We start from the raw sequence: 27,032 nt of genomic DNA, 5'->3' as shown, positions 1-27,032 counted from the left end.
AGGTGGGCAGTGTAAAGTCACGTCGAAAAGCTAAAGAAAACCTAGTAAATAATCTATTTACGTTTGTTTAAACATGTCAAACGTTGTTTAGCATTAATCTTTTGGTCCATTTTTAACGTGAAACATCAGTAAACATCAGTAATATTTTCACACAACCTATCAAGTGTCTAGAATAAACGATTATGACAAAGACACTCTTCTCAGATTCATGCGCAGGCGCAAAAAATGAAGTGATGACGTGTCAACTTGTAAGCTTTCTAATTCGGTCTGTATTCATGACAGATGCTTCCAACAACTTTCTAAAGATCGTTGACATCTAGTGGAAGCCGTAGGAGTTGCGAACTGAATCCTTTCTCACTGTGGTATCTTTAAAACAATGACACTAAATAGTACAGTCACAAAATTCTCATTTTTTAAAATCTATTTTTCACAGGTTTTTGCCTGCAATATGAGTTTTGTTATACTTACAGACACCATTCAAACTGTTTTAGAAAATTCAGAGTGTTTTCTATCCAAACCTAAACAATAATATGCATATTCTAGCTTCTGAGTTGGTGTAGGAGGCAGTTAAAAATGCGCACATATTTTTTTCCAAAATTCTCAATACTGCCCCCTAGCCCGTAGAGGTTTTAATAGAAAATGACTGAAGTAAAAGTCACCAAGTAAAATACTACTTGAGCAAAAGTCAAAAAGGTTTTGGTTTTTAAAAAGTATCAAAAGTAAATGGAACTGCTAAAATGTACTTAAGTATCAAAAGTAAAAGTATAAATTTCAAATTCCTTATATTAAACCAGACGGCCCAATTCTTATTTTTTTTTATTGATGATAGCTCTCTCCACTGGCTTCCAGTTGAAGCTCGCATCCGCTACAAGACCATGGTGCTTGCCTACGGCGCTGTGAGGGGAACGGCACCTCCATACCTTCAGGCTCTGATCAGGCCCTACACCCAAACGAGGGCACTGCGCTCATCCACCGCTGGCCTGCTGGCCCCCCCTACTTCTGAGGAAGCACGGTTCCCGCTCAGCCCAGTCCAAATGGGGGAACAAGCTCCCTCACGACGCCAGGACAGCGGAGTCAATCACCACCTTCCGGAGACACCTGAAACCCCACCTCTTTAAGGAATACCTGGGATAGGATAAAGTAATCCTTCTAACCCCCCCCCCCCCCCCCCCTTAAAAGATTTAGATGCACTATTGTAAAGTGGCTGTTCCACTGGATATCATAAGGTGAATGCACCAATTTGTAAGTCGCTCTGGATAAGAGCGTCTGCTAAATGACTTAAATGTAAATGTAAGCAAGGGGCACACCAACACTGACATAATTTACAAACAAAGCATTTGTGTTTAGTGAGTCTGCCAGATCAAATGCAGTAGGGATGCTCTCTTGAAGTGTGTGAATTGGACAATTTTTCTGTCAAAATGTAATGAGTACTTTTGGGTGTCAGGGAAAATGTATGGAGTTAACAGTACATTATTTTCTTTCGAAATGTGGTGAAGTAAAAGTAGTCAAAAATATAAATAGTAAAGTAATGTACAGATACCCCCAAAAAATACTTAAGTAGTACTTTACACCACTGCCCAAATGCCTTCACACCAGTACATTAGCATATTTTATATACTGTTACACACGCACTTATCACATAGTATTCCATACATAAGTTAAGACCATGCAACCTGAGTTGAAACCTGAGTGAGGTGCTGTTGGGTTCTGAGAATATGAAAATATACTTATTCATGTCACTGATGGAGTGCTAAGGTTTAGAGGGTCTATACCAGAAGTTAAGGGTTATAGGAGGAAGGTATATAGTGGGTGCAACTACGCTTGGAATGTGTTGAGTGCAGGGAAGCGATTACATGTGGCAGGCATTGATAAGGGGAGACAGGTGGCGATCTTAGAAACTAACAATGTCACTGAGGGAGTGAGGGTAATGTATAACGTTTACATTATGTCAGAATATGTTATTGTTAGCCGTCAGGGATACTCTGGGAGGAGAAGAGACAGTCTGGTATCAATAACCATGACAGCCTTGAGTTGGGGAGGAGTGATCACTTTGGGGTAGAGGTCAGGTTAGATGAAGTGAGGAAGAACAGATATCACTAAGGTTCTCTCTAGCAACAGAGATGCATTGGCTGTTCAGTTGTAGAGGAGGAGACTCAGCCTAGGAGAAAGGGTTAAATATCAGTGCTTATGTGAAATGTCGGTTGTCTGGATTACAGCTGTATCGACCCTTTGGGAGGAATTAAACTTGGTTAAGTTTCTCTAGTGTCCGAGTTATTTACTCAAAATTAGAACCTAACAGTGCACATGTACAGTACATAAACAGATGCATATGCCGTATATTTATGTGGTGGATACTTGATACGGTCACATGATATTGTTGTGGTATATCACAAAATCATGTTATGACCACACATATCAATATTAATTTTGTATATCAAAATTTTGCTAAGTCTATGGGTCTCTACAGAAGGTGTAAATGGTACAGCCAAATGGTTACTTGCATAGTAGCAATATCAGAAATGGTGTCAATATAAATAAAATAATATACAGTATGTATACAAAAAATATAAATAATGATAGTAATAGACAAGGTAATTATATGCATACAATCAGGTGTAAAGTGGTTGAGCGGCAGGATAAAAAAATAGTAGCAACAACGTATGACGTTGTGTGTTAGCCGAGTCATTTGAATAGAGGCACTGTAGATAGTGCTGATGACTGGTCCGTCAGAACCACGCATGAACAAGGGAATCTATATCCGGAGAGCATGTTTCTGTCCTGAACTTGACTTTAGTGCAGGGCATGTGATGTCCATAGCCTCTTCTACGCAAAACTGATCTGATCTTCTCAAAAGAGAAGATTGTCTAGCTGTGTCCAGTCCAGGTGGTGCTTGTACAGGCAGACCATCTATGGAAGGAAGGATGTCAGCATTGCGCAGCAGCTGAAACCTGGTCCCGACTGAGTCCAAACACTCCTTGCCGACAACAACACCAGGTTCCAGAGCATTGAAGCTGTAAAACAGGAAATAACAAAACAAATGGAAGACATTACAACCTTGCACATCAGTACACCTCCCAAGTTTAGATAAGAATAACCTCATACAAAGCAATGAACATTATATTCACCTGAAGTGCTGGTACTGCTTGATCTGTGGTAGTGGCCTGAAGTACAGTCAGGTGTTGTTGCCAGCCATAGCTTTCCACCAGCACTGTACCATCCTCCAGTCCAACCACCCCTTTCACAGTGCTGTCCTTCACAACACCAGCCGTCTCAGAAAAAGTGTTCACTCTGGTCTTTCTGAAGAGCTGCTTGATGAGGCCGACGCACCAGTCGGGGGCAAACTTGGTGTGGCCTGTGATCAGGAAGTGATGGTCCAGACTGTGATGGTGCTTGTGCATGGTCCGCCTTGCACAATACCAGAGCACAAACTTGTTCTCTTTTTGGCCACTGCAGTTATCAAAATGCAGGTCCACAGGTGTTTCCCCAACTCTGTAGTTGGTGAAGAAATGGTGCATGTAGTTGATGACTACACTGCTGCCTTTGCTGGATGACATGCCTTCATCAACCAAGTAGTTGACTTGTGGTATTCCTTCAGAGCAGACTCTAAACAAGCCACACTTGCGAGGAGTTAAAAAGTAGATGGGACCTGGCTGCGTAGGTTCAGAAAGATGGATAGTGCACCTGCAAACAACAAAATAACATTAAGATAAATTACAATTAATTCTCACCCCTGTCAATCTGTCTTTACACAGCTCAGTGAAAGGTATTTGCCTGCCTCCCATATATATATTATTTTTTGTGTATATCTATACATCCATCTATGTCCTTAATTGGTATAAAGGAGGAAATGTTGCTTACTTGTTGAGCAAAATCAAAGCTTGCTGGTTCAGTAGGGCCCCCAGAGACAAATTCAAGTCTTGAGAGGTGGTCTTGCAGTCAGCAACCATCTTCTGGTAGACAGACCGCTCACTCTGAACAAGCAAGATATGCTGCTCTTGTTCTTCAGCTTGGCTTACTTAACTGCTTCTGGCAGATTGGCAGATCTTGAAGACCTTATAGTTGTTCCTCTGGCACTGCCAGCACAGGTCTTTCCTGGTGCTTGAGAAGTGGGGCAGCAATTTTCTCCACAGATTCCTGAAGGAAGATAGCCCGACTACACGTACCTCTGAAAAATACAGAAATAATGTGAGATCAATAAAAGTAGTGCCAATCATGTTGGAGGTCAATTAAACAATCAAAATGTGTTTATGCTTTACATACCAAGTGTTGTCATCGATTCCTTGTAGAGACACCACACTGCTGCTTTTGTCACATGGGATGGCAGCCTTTTTCCACCAAAGTGTTTGTGTCCTGGGTGGCTTCCTGGTAATACTATTGCATTATTCTCTGCGTAATTGTTGAAGTTCACCACTCGCTGCAAGTCCTCATGCTTTAGGTGTAACCTGTGCTTGCTTGGGCCAGCTCTCTTTTTGATGGGAGGCATTAGGTCATTCTCCTTGTATGACTGGTGGAGGAGAGTCAGGTGTGTTCTACTGATGCTGAAAGACAAATTCCAGATACGCATATTTTAGCATTATTATACAATAAATGTAAAATTGCATTCTGAGAACGTCACTACACACAGTTCATACACGTAATGTTAGCTAGCTAGCCAGCCATCTAATGTTAACTGGCTAGCTAACAGCAAGCTTTAACTAGCAATACAAACCGATTGTCATAGCTAGCTAAAATGAACCAAATAGGTTTAATGTTAGCTAGCAAGCCAGCCAATCAAACTTCAGCTGGCTAGCTAACAGCAAGCTTTAACTATCATTACAAACCGATTTGTCATAGCTAGCTAAAGTTAACCAAATAGTTGCAATGTTAGCTAGTTAGCTAGCTAACATTGGCATTTCACATTGCTAGTTATATTCTATTCTGAGAAAACATCACTAACATTACACACACTTCATACATGTAAGTTAATGTTAGCTAGCAAGCCAGCCATCTAACCTCAGCTAATGTTAGCTAGCTAACAGCCAGCTTTAACTTGGGCCTTTTGTTTAGACATGTAATGTTGACATTAGCTAGCTAGCTAAAAAATTTACTAAAATCCCAATCCATAGAGTAACGTTACAAGCAATACAAACCAATTGTCATAGCTTGCTAAAGTTAACCAAATAGGTTCAATGTTAGCTAGCGAGCCAGTCATCACACTCCAGCTGGCTAGCTAAATGCAAGCTTTAACTTGCAATGAAAACAACTTTCTGACAAAAATATAATTGTATAATGTTTGAAACTGTAGCTAGATTCTTAACCGTGTACATGGATGAAAGCTTCACGGCAGACTGCAACCCCTTTTATAAAATTTTAAGAGTCAGAGAGAGTCAGCATGGCATGATCATCCTCCAGAAAAAGAAGTCCATCGCAACTTTTTCCCACTGACCTTTGACGATAGCGCCTGATAAATTCAGGGCAGCAATGTTTTTAAGAGCAGTAGCAACATATTTTCAGTTCTCCATGGCTGACGTTATATGTTTAGAGGGAACTGCAGTAGAAAGGATTATCTACACATAACGAGAAGCTCATTTTATAGACACCAGATTCTACACCGCAGACCAATCCAAACTCTCGGCATGTCCAGCCCACTCATTATCTCAGCCAATCATGGCTAGCGTGAAGGTTGCTGGCTTTTTCTGTGGCTAAACCAACTAGGCTCGTAATTGAACAATTGTATTCCTATTTATTGATGGCATACAAGTTTGTTATTAAGACACATGAGAGTTCACGTTTGAGAAGGCATTTCTGCCCCAAAAAAAGCATTTTAATAAAAAAAAATATTTTTAAAGTTCAAACGGCTCTCCTGTGAAGTCGTAACTTGCGACATATGCCTAGTTTCACTTATGCTATAGCAAAAATAATCATTTGGTTGTGTTTATGAAGGCCTTGGGTAACATTAGAATACGATTTGTATCTTATTTCAAATAACAGGCTATATGTAAAAACAATCCATTTTATTAGAGAAGTGCCTTTGTTACAACTATGAATCAGAAAGCATATGTGATGGAACATGGTAACAGCTTACTTTTAGAACGACAAATACAAAATACCCCATCCGCCTAGTACGGTCAAAAGACACGCGGTCAAATAACAGAGAAGAGGTGACTTCGGAATGCTGGCCTTCTCGGCAGAGTTGCAAAGAAAAAGTCTTATCTCAGACTGGCCAATAAAAAGAAAATATTAAGATGGGCAAAAGAACACACACACTGGACAGAGGAACTCTGCTTAGAAGGCCAGCATCCCGGAGTGGCCTCTTCACTGTTCACGTTGAGACTGGTGTTTTGCAGGTACCATTTAATGAAGCTGCCAGTTGAGGACTTGATGCATCTGTTTCTCAAACTAGACACCCTAATGTACTTGTTCTCTTGCTCAGTTGTGCACCGGGGCCTCCCACTCCTCTTTCTATTCTGGTTAGACCCAGTTTGCTCTGTTCTGTGAAGGGAGTAGTACACAGCGTTGTATCGACATCATCAATTTCTCGCATGGAATAGCTTTCATTTCTCAGAACAAGAATAGACTGACGAGTTTCAGAAGAAAGTTATTTGTTTCTGGCCTTTTTGAGCCTGTAATCGAACCCACAGATGCTGATGCTCCAGATACTCAACTAGTTTAAAGAAGGACAGTTTTATTGCTTCTTTAATTAGGACAACAGCTTTCAGCTGTGCTAACAGAATTAAAAAAGGGTTTTCTAAAGATCAATTAGCCTTTAAAAAATTATAAACTTGGATTCGCTAACACAGTGTTCCTTTGGAACACAGGAGTGATGGTTGCTGATAATGGACTTATGTAGATATTCCATTAAAAATCAGCCATTTCCAGCTACAATAATAATTTACAACATTAACAATGTATACACTGTGTTTCTGATCAATTTGATGTTACAGTAAATGTGCTTTTCTCTCACAAACAAGGACATTTATAAGTGACCCCAAACTTTTGAACGGTAGTGTAAGTATTCAGACCCTTTACTCAGTACTTTGTTGAAGCACCTTTGGCAGGTTATAGCCTCGAGTCTTCTTTGGTACGACGTTTTGCACACCTGTATTTGGGGAGCTTCTCCCATTCTTCTCTGCAGATCCTCTCAAGCTCTGTCAGGTTGGATGGGGAGCATCGCTGCACAGCTATTTTCGGAGATGTTCGATCGGGTTCAAGTCTGCATTCTGGCTGGGCCACTCAAGGACATTCAGAGACTTGCCCCGAAGCCACTCCTACGTTGTCTTGGCTGTGTGTTCATGGTCGTTGTCCTGTTGGAAGGTGACCCTTCACCCCAGTCTGAGGTCCTGAGCGCTCTGAAGCAGGTTTTCATCAAGGATCTCTCTGTACTTTGTTCACATCTTTCCCTCGATCCTGATTAGTCTCCCAGTCACTGCCGGTGAAAAACATCCCCACAGCACGATGCTGCCACCGCCATGCTTCACCGTAGGAATGGTGCCAGTTTTCCTCCAGATGTGACTCTGGGCATTAATGCCAAAGAGTTCAATCTTGGTTTCATCAGACCAGGGGATCTCGTTTCTCATGTTCTGAGAGTCCTTTAGGTGCATTTTGGCAAACTCCAAGCGAGCTGTCATGTGCCTTTTACTGAGGAGTGGCTTCCGTCTGGCAACTCTACCATAAAGGCTTGGTCTGGTGGAATGCTGCAGAGATTGTTGTCCTTCTGAAAGGTTCTCTCATATCCACAGAGGAACTCTGTAGCTTTCCTGACCAAGGCCCTTCTCCCCCGATTGCTCAGTTTTGCCAGGTGGCCAGATCTAGGAAGAGTCTTGTTCGTTACAAACTTTTTCCACTTAAAAATTATGGAGGCCACTGTGTTTTTGAGGACCTTCAATACTGCAGAAATGTTGGCTGTGCGAGTAAAAAAATGTGTTGCTCACATTCATTCACCTCACTCAAAACTTCATGTTTGTTAGGAGGCTAAAACCATGATTTGGTCAAATAGTATAAAGTACGTCATCCTTATGATTCCTGTAATGAAAGTGTCTGCCTGCCTGCCTCTGTTTCGCTGGGGCCTGCTGCTGTGTCAAGCAAGCCAGTCTCTTCTTTCCTGGGGGGGAAAAAAAGCTCCTTGATTGTATAACATTTTAAAATCCAATTGTGGGGACAACACAGCTATCCTGTTGTATTTCTCAACTCTGAATTTTGAGCTCACTAGCAACTATTTTTCTAACAATATAGTTGATATGACTTTGAGATATGGAGCCTGCGAAATGCGCATTAGGCATTGCGAGTGCATAGGCCTCATTGGGGCGGTAGGCTACAACAGCAATCTTTTGGACATGAAATACGCTTTTTGATTAATACGTGGCTACTAACAGTGGTATCTTTAGTTACTGTAATTTCCGGACTATAAGCCGCACCCACTGAATTAAAAAAAAAAAAGTATTATTTTGAACATAAATTAGCCGCACATGTCTATAAGCCGCAGGTGCCTACCGGTACATTGAAACAAATGAACTTTACACAGGCTTTAACGAAACACGGCTTGTAACAAAAATAAATAGGCTTTAACGAAACAAGGTTTGTAACAAAAATAAATAGGCTTTAACGAAACATGGCTTGTAACAAAAAATAAAAAATTAGCAGTAAGCTTTACCGGTAGTTGTCTTTTTGCACTGAGTCAATTCCTCACGCTGCTGTTTCCAACGTCTTATCATCGACTCATTAAGACCAAGCTTCCGTGCAGCAGCTCTATTTCCTTTTCCAACAGCCAGATAAATCGCCTTCAACTTGAAAGCTGCATCATATGCATTTCTCCGTGTCTTTGCCATGATGAGGGTGACAAAATGACTACCGTAATCAGAATGATGGGAAGTTTGAGAGCGCTCGATTTAATCTAAACAGTAAACAAAAAAGTTGTTTGACCTTTACCCGTTCGGCAATTTCATTGGTCTAATGAAAGCTTAATGCCGCCAAAAAACTGAGCACCTCACAGAATGTTTTTTTGGAGCAAAACATTTTGAAAGTGGGAAAAATCCATATATTAGCCGCGTCATTGTTTAAGCCGCGAGGTTCAAAGCCTGGGAAAAAAGTTGCGGCTTATAGTCCGGAATTTACGGTAGTAATCGAGCTGTGTTTTGAATTTCCACTTACTGAGGTGGTGAGTTATCCCCAAATAAATTAGCCTATGATATTAGAGCACATAAAGTTACAGGCAATTTCATTTTTATTGAACAAAATGTTTTATCTAGAGCCCTGTTAAAATATAACAACAATAGCATAATTGTCTACCCATAATGCAATATTTGAATCACAACATATGTATCACTTCTAATCTCAGTTAGCAATGATCTCTGCCCCCGTGAGTCTTCTCCCTGCTGACAGAGGGCCAGTGGTGAGATGTATAATATGATGAGGTGTGTGTGTGTGTGTGTGTGTGTCGTTAGGGTGGAAATCAGGCCAGTTCAGCCTTGGAACGGCAAGGGAGGGACATTGGGCTATTTTGCTTCTAATTTTAATTTTAGGGAAAAATTTAGAACTTAATCATGTGGCTATTTAGGATCTCATTACAGCATGGAGCTTACTGTAGCTGCTCCCTTGCTGTGCCTGCCAAACCCCTCAAAGGGCTCTCTGCTGGATTGTTGTCTCTTTGATTCCATGGAAAGTTTTAGCGGTGTTGCCAACTATACTGTAATCGCTATTCTACATTTGTAGGCACTAAAAAGTCTTCAAAATGTATTCTTTAAAATGTATTTGTTAGCTTAGGGGAATGTCGGAGAAAAGGTCTGCGTTTTTATTATTTGAAGCTGGCAAGTGCCCTGTATGCAATGGAATGCTCTAACACCTCCTAGCTTTACTGCTTGCAAATGTAGTGTTTGTTTTATTTATATAAAGGTTTGAGTGAAATGTAGATGGAAAACGAACTCATCAGGCAAAGGCTGATGAGGCGTGTTAATGTATTTTTTTAATGGGGCTTTTAATGTGTGTTCTGCAGAGGCATCGAATGGGTCAGTCTCACCAGCTTCCTCTCCTTTGCCACTTCAACCCCCAACAACGCTGGACTGGTGAGGAATGAGCTTCAGCACGTCGACCTTCCCACTGGTGAGTTGCGCACATGGGCACGTATGTACTCACTTGCACACACATCTAAACTCTCAAGGTCTACATGCACGCATGCCATAATGCACACAAACATATGCACACTCCTTTCTGTGTTACTCTCAGGCATTTTTTTTAAACTTTTTTTTTATTCAACATTTATTTAACTAGGCATGTCAGTTAAGAACAGATTCTTATTTATAATGATGGCCTACCCCGGCCAAACCCGGACGACACTGGGCCAATTGTGCGCCTCCCTATGGGACTCCCAATCACGGCTAGTGAACCAGGGTGCCTGTAGTGAGTGACGCCTCCAGCACTGAGATGCAGTACCTTAGACTGCTGCGCCACTCGAGACTTCTCTCCCCATAGCTCTCTAGGGATACACTTTCAAGTCTAAACACTCTCCATTACACTGTGATAACACAGCTGTGTGTGTCAGGGCTGGCAGTGAAATTGGATTGCACACTGACCCTATGTTTCTCTCCCCTGTTGAAACTTATCTTAATAACTGGGAACCATGCAGGAAAATACTGTACATATCAAGTCAAGCTCAGAGAGATGGTAAGGAAAGAAGATGTTGTGAGAGGATACAGGGATGGCCATATAGTATGCAAGAGATGGAGAGCTCAGGAGACAGGGAAAATGACAGACACAATTCATTTGGGGTTGTCAGTTCTTGTTTCAGTACCAGCCAAGCCATTTTGAAGTGTTTCTTTTCCACAGTTCAGTTGAAGGGTGAGCCACTCACTTACGACACCCAGGCTGGATAAATAAAATTGAACTGGCCAGAGCATTAGGTTTGGTGTTTGCCCCAGCCACATTAGAATTCAAAGATCTTGCAACAAGGTTTTTTCTGATGACAATACTTGTGGCGCCGGACATCGTGACCGGGAAGAATTTAAATTTACCGGCCATTTGAGAAATTTACCGGACCCATATGCATTGGGTGCATAACCCATTAGAGCGTCCACCCATGGTGCTCAGAATGACAGAAATCACATCTTGATTATTGTAATGCATCTTAACAGAACATGTAACTCGTGATGAAGAAGCCAGTAAAACATCATTTTCAAACATTTGCCTTCTGAACACTGTTCTAAACAGTGCACCTTGTAGCGGTTCCATATGTGACAGAGATGAGTCTCTGTTAGCAACTTAGAATGAGGGGGAGTCTAAAGATGCAAAAACTAGGATGGGCTGCTAATATGACTAGGATTGTGCCTTTGGCTTATGGACAATAAAATTTAAATAAAACCCGATCGAACAGGAGAAAAAATGCCATAGAGGTGGGTCCAATAGGGAAGTAAATGGAAATAAATTTGCCAAAGTTATATAATTACTCCTGTCTAAACATAAATAAAATATTTCACCAGAAAGCATGACTTGGCCACAGAGAAATTGAGGATCATTAGCTTATTTAAAAAAAATAGCTGTGGATTGTTTGAAATCACAAGCTCGTAGGCCTATGCCTATTTGGGAACCTCGCAATTTGGGCAGCATAAATGGCAATAGACCTAGCTGATTATTTAGTTGCGGCACTTGGTGAAAAGCATGTAAAATATGTTGGGGAGGGGTGTGTGGTGAAGATATAGTTGAGTTTCTCTCCAGAATGGCTCAGCTGTCACCAGTAGCAAATGTGCAGTCAATCCCCGTCATTTGGTTACATTCATTTATGTTAATGCATGTATTCATTAGTCATTTACCGTTCTCATTCTCGAAGTGGAAACGTTGTTTTGCAGAGTTCACAACCTGCTACACGTGTGAGAAACTAGTTTTTGTTTATTTCATAACCGTCATTTACGAGATTTGTCAATGTTACCATTTTCTTTTGTTTGGAATTCTCCGTGTGAGTAATGAGCATGTGTCTGGTTTCTCTGTCCTGATAATGTCGAGGCATCGCGCACGTCTGAGCAGGCATAAAAGTACCTGGCCTGCTGTGTGGAAATGTAGGAACGTTTTTTTTTTTAACATCCATTGCGAATGATAATATATTAAAACCTGTTGGGGCTAGGGGGCAGTATTTGCACGGCCGGATAAAAAACGTACCCGATTTAATCTGGTTACTACTCCTGCCCAGTAACTAGAATATGCATATAATTGTTTGATTTGGATAGAAAACACCCTAAAGTTTCTAAAACTGTTTGAATGGTGTCTGTGAGTATAACAGAACTCATTTGGCAGGCCAAAACCTGAGAAGATTCCAAACAGGAAGCGCTCTCTCTGACCATTTCATGGCCTTCTTGATCATCTCTAACCAAAACAGGGGATCTCTGGCATGACGTGACATTTTCTAATGCTCCCATAGGCTCTCAGAAGGCGCCAGAAAGCTGAATGGTGGCTTTGCAGGCCCTGGCTGAAAAACATTAGCGCATTTTGTAAGTGGTCGATTTGAGAACAATGAGACTGGAGGCGCGTGCCCGAGTCGACTCCATGTTTACTTTCTCTCTCTGAACGAAAACAACCACTCCCGGTCAGAATATTATCGCTTTTTTACGAGAAAAATTGCATAAAAATTGATTTTAAACAGCGGTTGACATGCTTCGAAGTACGGTAATGGAATATTTAGAAATGTTTTGTCACGAAACGCGTCGGGCGCATAACCCTTATTTACCCTTTCGGATAGTGTCTTGAACGCACTAACAAAACGCCGCTATTTGGATATAACTATGGATTATTTGGGACCAAACCAACATTTGTTATTGAAGTAGAAGTCCTGGGAGTGCATTCTGACGAAGAACAGCAAAGGTAATAACATTTTTCTTATAGTAAATCTGACTTTGGTGAGGGCTAAACTTGGTGGGTGTCTAAATAGCTAGCCCTGTGATGCCGGGCTATCTACTTAGAATATTGCAAAATGTGCTTTCACCGAAAAGCTATTTTAAAATCGGACATAGCGAGTGCATATAGGAGTTCTGTATCTATAATTCTTAAAATAATTATGCTTTTTGTGAACGTTTATCGTGAGTAATTTAGTAAATTCACCGGAAGTGTTCGGTGGGAATGCTAGTCACATGCTAGTCACATGCTAATGTAAAAAGCTGGTTTTTGATATAAATATGAACTTGATTGAACTAAACATGCATGTATTGTATAACATAATGTCCTAGGTGTGTCATCTGATGAAGATCATCAAAGGTTAGTGCTGCATTTAGCTGTGGTTTGGGTTTATGTGACATTATATGCTAGATTGAAAAATGGGTGTCTGATTATTTCTGGCTGGGTACTCTGCTAACTTAATCTAATGTTTTGCTTTCGTTGTAAAGCCTTTTTGAAATCGGACAGTGTGGTTAGATTAACGAGAGTCTTGTCTTTAAAATGGTGTAAAATAGTCATATGTTTGAGAAATTGAAGTAAATGCATTTCTAAGGTATTTGAATATCGCGCCACGGGATTACACTGGCTGCAAGCGTCCCACCTAGCCCATAGAGGTTAAGACTATAATTCCTCACAGTAAGCTATTTGAAAAATCTTCCCAACAGTGTTGAAGAACTTGAGACATGTCGGATACAGACCCAGTTATTACTGCAACTCTGAGTAAGTCTGAGTTGATGATTTGGTGAGAACAGTAATTGAGACAGTGATCAGGAGCTGTGGGTGACACACACACACACACACACACACACACACAGGGAGTAAATAGAGGAGGAGATTGAGGGTGTCATTAGAATCAGACGCCCATCCCAGACTCGTTACAGCGACTGTACCACACACACACACACAGACCGGATGCCTCACCTGCACTACTCCCCGGTCTCTTCACCTGCAATCTTGCCTTGTGTCACTTTATCTGCGTCCCTTTTGCCCATGCAACAAACATCTTAGGCAATTGTTGGGAGTTCCCACCTCTCCTACTTGTGCTCAGTTTGGGTTACTGTGCTCTCTCACTCGTGCATTTTACAGGCCACCTCCTTTAATGTCCTCTGCAAAGTACATCAGCATTTTTCTGGTGTAGTAGAATACAACTGAGGTATATTCATGTTTTTGCCTTCTGGCATTTTGAGTAGATAAAGGACACTTGATTCATGAGAATATTGTTTATGTGAGTAAAATGAGATCGCTGCAGCAGATCTAAAGTGGCACATTCTCTTAGCTGGCATAAATTTGAAGTTATTACCGCCACGTCTTACAATTGTAATGCAGGGGTTCCCCAGGGATCCATCTTAGGCCCTATACTCTTTAGCTAATGTATAAATGACCATCCTTATGTGTTTCATGATGTTGAATGATTTCATGCTCTATTTTTCTCTCGCTTTCTCCTTCCTCTCTCTCTCCTTCCTCTCCTCTCCCAGGCAGGTGCTTTGCATTCCGAGGCGAACAGGGGAATGACGAGCCTGCCATTGAGATGATGAAAGTGTCTCATCTGAAGTGAGTCCCCTACACACAGCCACCTCTTTACACCTGCCACACTCACGCACGCACGCGCACACACCCTTCACCTCAACTGCCACTGTCGCCTCTTTCTTTCTCGTCTCCCCACCGGGTGTTTTTTTTTTCCCCTGACAGCCTATGTGCTGTCAGGGGATATCCATTTCCTTTAATTCTCCAGGGCATACGCTCTCATTCTGTTCCTGCTACTGAGCTGTTGTCAGAAGCACATGCTTGGCTAAAGGCCCTCTAAAGAGCTCTCTGCATGCATGCATGAAGGAGGGATGGAGAGAGAGATGAAGGGAGAAGATGAAGGGAGAGGGGGATATGGTGAGAGAGCACGAAGATTGAGAGAAAGGGAGAGATGGTGAGGGGTAAAGAGAGTGTTAGACAAAAGAGGGAGGGTGAGAGATTTACAGTGAGGGAAAAAGTATTTGATCCCCTGCTGATTTTGTACGTATGCCCACTGATAAAGAAAGGATCAGTCTATAATTTTAATGGTAGGTTTATTTGAACAGTGAGAGACAGAATAACAACAACAACAAAAAAACACAAAAACGCATGTCAAAAATGTTATAAATGGATTTGCATTTTAATGATGGAAATAAGTATTTGACCCCCTCTCAATCAGAAAGATTTCTGGCTCCCAGGTGTCTTATATACAGGTAACGAGCTGAGATTAGGAGCACACTTAAAGGGAGTGCTCCTAATCTCAGCTTGTTACCTGTATAAAATACACCTGTCCACAGAAGCAATCAGATTCCAAACTGTCCACCATGGCCAAGACCAAAGAGCTCTCCAAAGATGTCAGGGACAAGGTTGTAGACCTGATTGTAGACCTACACAAGGCTGGAGTGGGCTACAAGACCATCACCAAGCAGCTTGGTGAGAAGGTGACAACAGTTGGTGCGATTGGAAGAAACACAAAAGCACAACTGTTAATGTCCCTCGGCCTGGGGCTCCATGCAAGATCTCACCTCGTGGAGTTTCAATGATCATGAGAACGGTGAGGAATCAGCCCAGAACTACACGGGAGGATCTTTTCAATGATCTGAAAGTGGGTGTTTTTCTGCTAAGGGGACAGGACAACTTCACCGCATCAAAGGGATGATGGACGGGGCCATGTACCGTCAAATCTTGGGTGAGAACCTCCTTCCCTCAGCCAGGGCATTTAAAATGGGTCGTGGATGGGTATTCCAGCATGACAATGACCCAAAACACACGGCCAAGGCAACAAAGGAGTGGCTCAAGAAGATACACATTAAGGTCCTGGAGTGGCCTAGCCAGTCTCCAGACATTAATCCCATAGAAAATCTGTGGAGGGAGCTGAAGGTTCGAGTTGCCAAACGTCAGCCTCGAAACCTTAATGACTTGGAGAAGATCTGCAAAGAGTAGTGGGACAAAATCCCTCCTGAGATGTGTGCAAACCTGGTGGCCAACTACAAGAAACGTCTGACCTCTGATTGCCAACAAGGGTTTTGCTACCAAGTACTAAGTCATGTTTTGCAGAGGGGTCAAATACTTATTTCCCTCATTAAAATGCAAATCATTTTATAACATTTTTGAAATGCGTTTTTCTGGATTTTTTGTTGTTATTCTGTCTCTCACTGTTCAAATAAACCTACCATTAAAATTATAGACTGATCATTTCTTTGTCAGTGGGCAAATGTACAAAATCAGCAGGGGATCAAATACTTTTTTCCCTCACTATACCTTTGCAAGGGCTCAGCTGTCTCATCAGGACAAAGCACCCTTAATGAAACTTCAGACAAAGTACTGTAGCAGTGTAATGCTTCTGCTCTTTGTCTCTGTTCCCTGAGAGCTAATGTATGTTCTGATGCTATTTGTTCTCCCCCTAGAACAGCATGAACTCCAGGACAGCACAGGGCGCCCTTCACACAAAGAATGGATGTTTGAAATCTGTTTGTGCTTGCGTGTGCACGCTCGTGTGTGTACGGATGTGTGTGTCATTGAGAGAAAGTGGCCCATAGAGTACATGGGGATGATTTTGATGGTACAGACTGTGATGTTCCTCTACTGCGGTGTGTGTTGCACCCTACAGGCAGTACCTTGTGGTGGTGTTCAGAGACAAGCCTCTGGAGCTGTGGGACGTCAGGACTGGCACCCTGCTACGAGAGATGGCCAAGAACTTCCCCACTGTCACTGCACTGGTACTGAACGCACACACACAGAAACATCATAGTATACATGCATATACACCTAGGCATTGTAAACTGAAACAATACTCTCCAAGAGTCTCTTTGTGTTGATTATTCTGTGTCTATACAATGCGTTCGGAAAGTATTCAGACCCATTTACTTTTTACACATTTTGTTACATTACAGCCTTTTTCTTTTTTTAATTAGCATCAATCTACACACGATACTACAGAATGATGACTAAACGAAAAACAGGTTGGAACCACCAAGACTCTTGCTAGAGCTGGCCGCCTGGACAAACTGAGCAATCAGGGGAGAAGGGAATTGGTCAATCAGGTGACCAAGAACCCGTTGGTCACTCTGAAAGAACTCCAACGTTCTTCTCTGGAGATGGGAGAACCTTCCAGAAGGACAACCATATGTGCAGCACTCTACCAATCATGCCTTTTATGGTAGAGTGGTCAGACGGTAGCCACTCCTCAGTAAAAGGAACATGACAGCCCGCTTGGAGTTTTTCAAAAGGCACCTAAAAGACTGAAACAAAGCTTGAACTCTTAGGCCTGAATGCAAAGCGTCACGTCTGAATGAAACCTGGCACCATCCCTACGGTAAAGCATGGTGGTGGCAGCATCATGCTGTGGGGATGTTTTTCAACGGTTGGGACTGGAACATTAGTCAGGATCGAGGGAAAGATGAACGGAGCAAAGTACGTAGAGATCATTGATGAAAACCTGCTCCATAGTGCGCAGGACCTCAGAATGTGGCGAAGGTTCACCTTACAACAGGACAATGACCCTAAGCACACAGCCAAAACAACGCAGGAGTGGCTTTGGGACAAGTCTCTGAATGTCCTTGAGTGGCTGAGCCAGAGCCCAGACTTGAACCCGATCGAACACCTCTGGAGAGACCTTAAAATAGCTGTGCAGCAACGCTCCCCATCCAACCTGAGAGCTTGAGAGGATCTGCAGAGAAGAATGGGGAAAAACTCCACAAATACAGGTGTGCCAAGCTTGTAGCGTCATACCCAAGAAGACTCAAGTCTGTAATCGCTGCCAAAGGTGCTTCAACAAAGTACCGACTAAAGGGTCTGAATATTAATGTAAATGTAATATCTCAGTTAATGTAATATCTCAGTAATTTTTAATACATTTGCAAAAAAATCTAACAACCAGTTCTTTGTCATTATGGGGTATTTTGTGTAGATTTATGGAAACATTTAATTTCAGAAATTTTCGAATAAGGCTGTAACGTAGCAAAATGTGGAAAAGTCAAGGGGTCTGAATACTTTCTGAATGCACTGTACTCCTGTGTACCTATTTATATTTGCAATTTGGAAGATTAGTTGGGAAATTTCTCCTCTCTCAGCAAGGAAGTCGCTACATTAGTCCCAAGAAAAACAGATAAATGGAGAGTGATGTGGGCTGGAAAGTCTGAGACACTGTGCAAATAGCAGCCACAGTAATGTTAATAATACATTCTCTCCCCAGCCCCTTACTGCCTGCTCATTTCCACATTGATTGCACCCTCTGGGCAAAATGGGGCAGTTTTGGCTGCAATCCTGAATGATGAAGCAGGGAATGGGAAAGAGTGGGGAAACAGTGGAGCTATTTTGTGAATTTATGGGTGTGGTTCCAAGGAAAACTTATCAATGTTTGTCCACCAACAATCGTGTTCTTCAAGATGTCAGGCAGCGAAGATATCTCCATGATCTGTGTGTGTCTGTGTGTGTCATGCACTTTTTGCGATTGTGTGTGCAGGAGTGGTCCCCCTCCCACAACCTGAAGAGTCTGAAGAAGAAACAGTTGTTAGCACGGGAGGCCATGGCCAGATATACCACTCTGTCTGACAACGAGCAGAGCAGCGTGGAGTCCTCCGTTATCAGGTCAGAGAGCAGGGGGCATGAAGGGGGGTGGGTCGCACCTCAGCACTAAGGCCTGGAGTTTTGCCACATGGTCATAAAAAACTCCTGGCCCTACTCATCATAAATTCATTGTATATGCTCAATGTGTCTTTCTTAATATTGTGTGTTTGTTTCTCGGGGTGAGACGTGGTGTCAGTATGTACACTACCGTTCAAAGGTTTGGAGTCACTTAGAAATGTCCTTGTTTTTGAAAGAAAAGCAAAACAATTTGTCCATTAAAATAACATCAAATGGATCAGAAATACAGTGTAGACATTGTTAATGTTGTAAATGACTATTGTTGCTGGATTTTTTATGGAATATCTACATAAGTGTATAGAGGCCCATTATCAGCAACCATCAGTCCTGTGTTCCAATGCCACGTTGTGTTAACTAATCCAAATGTATCATTTTAAAAGGCAAATTGATCATTAGAAAACCCTTTTGCAATTATGTTAGCACAGCTGAAAACTGTTGTCCTGATTAAAGAAGCAATAAAACTAGTTGAGTATCTGGAGCATCAGCATTTGTGGGCTCGATTGCAGGCCCAAAATGGCCAGAAACAAAGACCTTTCTTCTGAAACTCGTCAGTCTGACCTTGTTCTGAGAAATTAAGGCTATTCCATGCGAGAAATTGCCAAGAAACTGACGATCTCGTACAATGCTGTGTACTCCTCCCTTCACAGAACAGTGCAAACTGGCTCTAACCAGAATAGAAAGAGGAGTGTGGAGAAGGAGAGTGTCTAGTTTGAGAAACAGACGCCTCACAAGTCCTCAACTGTCAGTTAAATAGTACCCGCAAAACACCTCTCAAAATCAACAGTAAAGAGGCGACTCCGGGATGCTGGCCTTCTAGGCAGAGTTCCTCTGTCCAGTGTATGTGTTCTTTTGCCCATCTTAATCTTTTATTTTTATTGGCCTGTCTGAGATATGGCTTTTTCTTTGCAACTCTGCCTAGAAGGCCAGCGTCACAGAGTCGCCCCTTCGCTGTTGACGTTGAGACTGGTGTCCTTTGATCAATTAGCCTTTTAAAATGATAAACTTGGATTAGCCAGCACAACGTGCCATTGGAACACAGGAGTAATGGTTGCTGATAATGGGCCTCAGTACGCCTATGTAGATATTCCAAAATCTGCCGTTTCCAGCTACAATAGTCATTTACAACATTAAGAATGTCTACACTGTGTTTCTGATCAATTTCATGTTATTTTAATGGACACAAAATTTGCTTTTCTTTCAAAAACAAGGACATTTCTAAGTGACCCCAAACTGTTGAACAGTAGTGTATCTAGTCATGAGCGGATGGTCGGGTGTCCGGAATGTATTTATAATATATTGTACACTACAAATTGACCACAACTTAAGCCCAAAAATAAATAGTATTTGAAGATAACAATAATTTCATACCTTCATTACATTGAGACACAATCACGGCGCTTTTTTTATTTGTGGGAATACTTGGGAACAGATTTCCTAAATTAAACGCATTTTTAGCTGAATTTCTGGTCTTTTTTGAGAAAAAAAAACTAAAATCTAAAAGGGGACAAAAAATTATGCGCTCCGCCTGTTGCTGACCCTTGATCTAGACCTCGCTTTATCAGTGGTCCTCACTTTAATAGTAAAACGTGTTTGTATGTGTCTCTAGTCTTCTGCAGGATGCAGAGAGTAAATCGGAGGGAGGAGGCCAGGCCATCTCAGCGAGGGAACACTTTGTGTTCACAGACACAGACGGACAGGTGTACCACATCACTGTCGAGGGGAATACCGTCAAAGATGGTGCCCGCATCCCCCCAGACGTGAGTCTTAACTCTACCTCCTCTCCTACTTTCTCCTTCATGGATGCTGATCTAATGCAACTGTAATTGTACATCCTCAGTGTACACTCTACATACTCATCTTTACTCTCCAGACATACTGTATACTCTATTTCTCTACCTCCTCTCTTCTCACTTCTTCTTCTCTTCTCCCTGCCCTTTTTTCTATAAGACCCACTTATCTTTACCTTCCATACATATTCAGTACCTCATTCTTCACCTCTTCTCCACACCCTTCTCTCTCCTCCCCCACTGATCTCCACTCTCCGTACATACTTTATCTCCCTCACCTCTTCCTTGTCTCTTTTTCAGTCCATTTCATTGATTTCTTTCTCTCAAATTGAATCTCTCTGCTTAGCAAACCTTTAACAGCCCTCTATTTTTTCAGAGAGCAGGCTGTCATCAGAGCTGTGGATGGTTTTGGTTTGTGCTGTTCTAAAAGGTTTATTTTGTTTTCCAATTCAGTGCACTTGAATTTCTTTTGGCGAATGATATAATGCGACCTCTTAGAAAGGCTTTTGCACACTCCCAGAGCGTAAGTGGGGAGACCTCAGCGGTTATGCTAAGATCAAGATAGAACTGCAGCTCTTTTCTAACAAAGTCAACAAATTTTGTTTCATTAAGTAGGGACGCGTTTAGTCTTCACCGTCATGAGATAGACTTCTGTCCTAAATCCCACGTCGCCATCAATGGTGAATGGTCCAACAAAGTTATTGGAGGTGTCTCACAATCCATTATCCTATAGGCTTCAGACTTAGTGGTAAAGAAGTAGTCAATGCGTAAATAGAGTAAGTAGCGGTTTGAATAAAATGTGAAGTCTCTCTCACTTGGATCTCCATACTTCAACCAATCCCACTTCTAGACAGTGGCTAATCAGTGACTCCCTCATCCTAGAGGGTGGAGTTGATGGTAAAGGTGATCAGTCTACAGTCGGAGACATAACACAATTGACATCTCCCCCCCATTAGGAGTAAGTCAGAGCTATTCTCCAAGATAAGGTTAAATCTTTTTGATAAACCCTTGATCAATCATCCTCGTTGGGATCGTACACTTTTAGCAATGATACATTCACCCCATCTATAGTTCCATTTACTAATATGAACCTAAACTCTGTATCCCTATGAGAGGAGCTGGCATTGAAATTGACTGACTTGTGCACTAGAATTGCTACCCCCCTTTTCCATTCTGATATATGAGATGAATATAATATTGTATTAGCCCATGTCCTATTCAGTTTCTCATGCTCGTTATCCGATAAATGCGTTTCTTGCAGAAATGCAATCTTACATCCAAGTTTTTTCAACTGATAGAGTACTTTCTTTTTCTTAATCGTCCTACGAATAGCTTATTACCTTAATTGGTCCCTAATGTTTTATAAGCCGATGAGATGACATTTGAAACCATCCAGTAAGAAAGGGAAGTTTGGTGGTAGTTTCAGTATGTCTCTGAGTAAGTTTTCAACCCACTGCACACCGTAGAGTCTCAAGCTGCACCTCATAAACTTCTTGAGTGCCTCATACCTGTCCTAGACCCATCTGTCCTTCTGTAGCAGGTATGAGAGGAGGCGGTCAGTGCGAATGCACCCATCCTCCACTGTTCTAACTTGATTCTCTGCCTCAGTCAACCTTTCACTGAGTCCCTTAACAGATTGTTCCAGCTTAGCTATGGAGCTTGTCATCTTACTTAGGCTTTTGTTCATTTCCTGTTGGAATTTTCTGCATTGTTAGAATTGTGCTCACTTTGCTTGCCTGTGACACATGTGGGCGCGCATTGCCATCATCAGCCTTATGTGGCGAGGGACTGCGGCTCCTCATGTCGTTTTGTTTTCCCTTCGGGACTGACTTCGCCAAATTGCTGGTGTTTCTTTTATGCCTACTCATGCTGAATCTATTCCAGGTGTTTAACACAAACTTGGGGTAAAAAAAAAGATGGCTGGAGGTAGATTTAGTTTAGGATGGATGGTGCTGTGCCTAGCAAGCAGCCATTAGATGGATTACAGAAAATGCAGCTCTGTCTAGATCTCTTCCTGGGGGCTGAATGAGCACAGCCTGTTTTTTTAAAATTATTATAGTTTTGGGGGATATTAATCAAGAGGGATTAGGCCTATTTCTGTTCTGCATGTAGTGTTCTAAGTTTTTGCTGTAACAGAATTCTGCATGCAGGGTTTTAATTGGGTGTTTGTCCCATTTGGCAAATTCTTGTTTTGTAAGCGGACCCTACACTTCGCTGCTATATATAGTGCAATTGGTTCTATTTTTTGAGTATTTTTAGCCAGATCCTAATTGGTGTGTCTAATTTTATAGATATTTTAATGGCATAGAAAGCCCTCCTTGTTTTGTGTTTCAGTTAATTTACGACCAGGTTGAAGTTCCCTGTGGAGCAATTTTTTTGGTCACAAATATGTACAGTGCCTTACGAAAGTATTCATACCCCTTGACTTATTCCACATTTTGTTGTTACAGCCTGAATAAAAATGTATTAAATAGATTTATAGATCCCTTAGTGACAGTGAAAACATGTTTTTAGAAATTATAGCAATTGTTTTGAAAATGAAATACAGAAATGTCTGATTTACATTAGTATTCATACCCCTGAGTCAATACATGTTAGAATCACCTTTGGCAGCATTTTATAGCTGTGAGTCTTTCTGGGTAAGTCTATAAGAGCTTTGCACACCTGGATTGTACAATATTTCTTCAAGCTCTGTCAAGTTTTTTGTTGATCATTCCTAGACTAGTCTTGCCATAGATCGTTAATTTTCAAGCTGATTTAAGTCAAAACTGTAACTAGGTCACTCAGGAAAAATTAATGTCATCTTGGTAAGCAACTCCAGTGTATATTTGGCCTTGTGTTTTAGGCTATTGCCCTGCTGAAAGGTGCATTTGTCTCCCAGTATCTGTTGGAAAGCAGAATGAACCAGGTTTTCCTCTAGGATTTTGCCTGTGCTTAGCTCTATTCTGTTTCTTTTTATGCTAAAAAAAACTCCCTAGTCCTTGCCCATGACAAGCATACCCGTAACATGATGCAGCCACCACCATGCTTGAAATATGAAGAGTGGTACTCAGTGATGTGTTAGATTAGCACCAAACATAACGCTGTATTCAGGACATAAAGTATTTTTGTTGTTGCAGTTTTACTTTAGTGCCTTATTGCAAACAGGTTGCATGTTATGGAATATTTTTATTCTGTACAGGCGTCCTTCTTTTCACTCTGTCATTTAGGTTAGTCTTGTAGAATAACTACAATGTTGTTGATCTGTCTTCAGTTTTCTCATATTACAGCCATTAAACTCTGTTTTAAAGTCACAATTGGCCTCATGGTGAAATCCCTGGGCGGTTTCCTTCCTCTCCGGCAACTGAGTTAGGAAGGACACCTGAATCTTTGTCGTGACTGGGTGTATTGACACAATATCCAAAGTGTAATTAACCCCCTAGAGTCGATTGATTCACCGGCCTGTCAATCTAAGTAACATAATAAATAAATCCAGATCAAAATCTGTCAGTTTAAGCGAGAGATCTGGGTTTTTTTTGTCTCAGTCCACCGCATCTGCCAATGTCGCAATTCCACATCTGCGGTGAAAGGCGGCAGAGCTGGAGCAGTGTTTGTCGGACCATGAGCCATGCCAAAAATCGTTCTTCTCACGATAACGTCTCTAGCATCCGAAACAGTTGACCACTCTGTGACCACTCTATGTGAAGTGGAGACTCATGAACACAATGCTGTTCTCGGTTTTGCTCACAAGTGTCATGGGACTCATCTGAAGGTAACCAGTACCAGTTAAAAATAATGGAAGTACCCAAAAAAGGAGGTTAACCTCTCTAGGGTAGGTGGGACGAAATCGTCCCAACTACGTAACTGCCAGTGGAATCCTGTGGCGCGTTATTCAAATACCTTAGAAATGCTATTACTTCAATTTCTCAAACATATGACTATTTAACACCATTTTAAAGACAAGACTCTCGTTAATCTAACCACACTGTCCGATTTCAAAAAGGCTTTACAACGAAAGCAAAACATTAGATTATGTCAGCAGAGTACCCAGCCAGAAATAATCTGACACCCATTTTTCAAGCTAGCATATAATGTCACATAAACCCAAACCACAGCTAAATGCAGCACTAACCTTTGATGATCTTCATCAGATGACACTTCTACGGACATTATGTTATACAATACATGCATGTTTTGTTCAATCAAGTTCATATTTATATCAAAAACCAGCTTTTTACATTAGCATGTGACGTTCAGAACTAGCATACCCCCCGCAAACTTCCGGTGAATTTACTAAATTACTCACGATAAACGTTCACAAAAAACATAATTATTTTAAGAATTATAGATACAGAACTCCTTTATGCACTCGCTATGTCCGATTTTAAAATAGCTTTTCGGTGAAAGCACATTTTGCAATATTCTAAGTAGATAGCCCAGCCATCACGGCTAGCTATTTACACACCCACCAAGTTTAGCCCTCACCAAAGTCAGATTTACTATAAGAAAAATGTTATTACCTTTGCTGTTCTTCGTCAGAATGCACTCCCAGGACTTCTACTTCAATAACAAATGTTGGTTTGGTCCCAAATAATCCATAGTTATATCCAAATAGCGGCGTTTTGTTAGTGCGTTCAAGACACTATCCGAAAGGGTAAATAAGGGTTACGCGCCCGACGCGTTTCATGACAAAACATTTCTAAATATTCCATTACCGTACTTCGAAGCATGTCAACCGCTGTTTAAAATCAATTTTTATGCAATTTTTCTCGTAAAAAAGCGATATTCCGACCGGGAAAGCGTGTTTACGTTCAAAGAGAGAGAAAATAAAAACATGGCATCCCCTCATGCACGAGCCTCAGTCTGATGGTCCTCTGATAGACCACTTAACCAAGGCGCTAAAGTTTTTCAGCCAGCGGCTGGAATTACATCATTAAGCTTTTTCCTGGGTTCTGAGAGCCTATGGGAGCCGTAGGAAGTGTCACGTTACAGCAAAGATCCTAAATGTTCAATAAACAGAGCCAAGAAGCCCAAGGAATGGTCAGAGAGGGTACTTCCTGTTTGGAATCTTCTCAGGTTTTTGCCTGCCATATGAGTTCTGTTATACTCACAGACACCATTCAAACAGTTTTAGAAACTTTAGGGTGTTTTCTATCCAAAGCCAATAATTATATGCATATTCTAGTTTCTGGGCAGTAGTAATAACCAGATTAAATTGGGTATGTTTTTTATCCGGCCGTGTAAATACTGCCCCCTAGCCCTAACAGGTTAAGAAGGAGAGTGATGGAGTGCTGCATCAGATGACCTGGCCTCCACAATCCCCCAAGCTCAGGCAAATTGAGATGGTTTGGGGTGAGTCGGACCGCAGAGTGAAGGAAAAACAGCCAACAAGTGCTCAGCATATGTGGGAACTCCTTCAAGATTGTTGGAAAAGTATTCCAGGTGAAGCTGGTTGAGAGAATACCAAGAGTGTGCTAAGCTGTCATCAAGGCAAAGAGTGGCTATTTGAAGAATCTGAAATATAAAATATATTTGGTATGTTAAACACTTTCTTTTGGTTACTACATGATTCCATATGTGTTATTTCATAGTTGTGATGTCTTCACTATTATTCTACAATGTAGAAAATAGTAAAAATAAAGAAAAGTCCTTGAATGAGTAGGTGTTCTTACATTTTTGACCCATAGTGTAAATATTAAATAGATTTGAGCTCAAGTTGTTCCCCTTTTTGACTCCGCAACCTTCGGAAAAGTAATGTGAATGTTTATTGCACTATGGTTTATTTGTATACATTGATTTGATGACATGTTTTTCCACCCACACCGCATTCATTTAATTTGATAAAAAGGCCATGCCAATTAGATTTCCAAAAAGCCTTTGATTCAATCTCTTACTTTCTGTTTCTCTACACCACAGGCTCTGTAAAAGTTTGTTCTCAATGACGGCACACTTTCATCCCCATTCAAAAATTGGGAGGCAACGACAAAATACATTTCTAGTCATTTTCTCCTCCATTTCTCAATTGCCTGCTCGCGGAGACACTTGTTATCTATGTGGGTATTTTGTTTCTCATTATGGGGTGTAAGATAAGCAATCCTTTCCCGAACGTACTGTAGGCGAGCGTCCCTGTTATGTTCCTCCTCCAATCGCTCTGTGTCTGCACCAATTTGAGCATCCTGCTTCCTCTCTGGTCTTTTATGTGGTGCATTGGGCTGCTGGCTATTTTGCACCACACCACATCAACACATCGAACCAGCCTCACAACACAATAATGGGGATCCTGTGCAGGCGGGCCATCAAATAACAGTCTGTCACACAGCTTTCATTCTCATATCTGAACAGCATAAGCCACCCAGCGCAGTTTTTGTGTGATTCTAAGTGTCCTAATTTGTCGCCTGTCAGTCTGTGTCTCTTTCTCCCTCTATCTCTCGTAGCATGTCTTTGTTTGTTGTGCGTGTGTGTCTATGCAATTTTCTGTTTATTGCTCTTTAAGCGTGTCTTTGTTAGACTATGTCGTAGTTTGTCTTGTGTTGGTGCTCCCTCTGGTGGGTTGGTTTCAAACGGCCCAGGGGAAGCCTGAGTGCCTGTCTGCTTTAAACCAAGTTGATTTGAAGGTAATGATGAGGTTCTGTGCAAAAACAGTCAGGTTAGGTGTTGCATGCAGGACTCAGGGTGTTGATTATAACTTGTTCACCATCATCAACACTTTGCCGTATCTTATTGTTTTCA

At 41.6% G+C, this 27,032-nt stretch overlaps 1 protein-coding gene across 2 annotated transcripts in view; it reads left to right on the top strand.

Annotated features, from left to right (window-relative positions):
* The window catches only part of wdr11 (WD repeat domain 11), a 229,569-nt gene that overhangs the window by 137,420 nt on the left and 65,117 nt on the right, over window positions 1-27,032 (top strand). For both annotated transcript variants that reach the window (XM_029753425.1, XM_029753424.1), the window contains exons 12-16: window positions 9,968-10,074; window positions 14,364-14,439; window positions 16,502-16,610; window positions 18,356-18,480; window positions 20,144-20,294. In XM_029753425.1, coding sequence (XP_029609285.1) covers window positions 9,968-10,074; window positions 14,364-14,439; window positions 16,502-16,610; window positions 18,356-18,480; window positions 20,144-20,294 — 568 coding nt within the window. The remainder of the gene's footprint in view (window positions 1-9,967; window positions 10,075-14,363; window positions 14,440-16,501; window positions 16,611-18,355; window positions 18,481-20,143; window positions 20,295-27,032) is intronic.

This window comes from Salmo trutta, chromosome 5 (assembly GCF_901001165.1).
Source record: "Salmo trutta chromosome 5, fSalTru1.1, whole genome shotgun sequence".
Lineage (NCBI taxonomy): Eukaryota > Metazoa > Chordata > Actinopteri > Salmoniformes > Salmonidae > Salmo > Salmo trutta.
The sequence above is the reverse complement of the archived record's forward strand: the minus strand, read 5'-3'. Positions and strand labels throughout refer to the sequence as shown.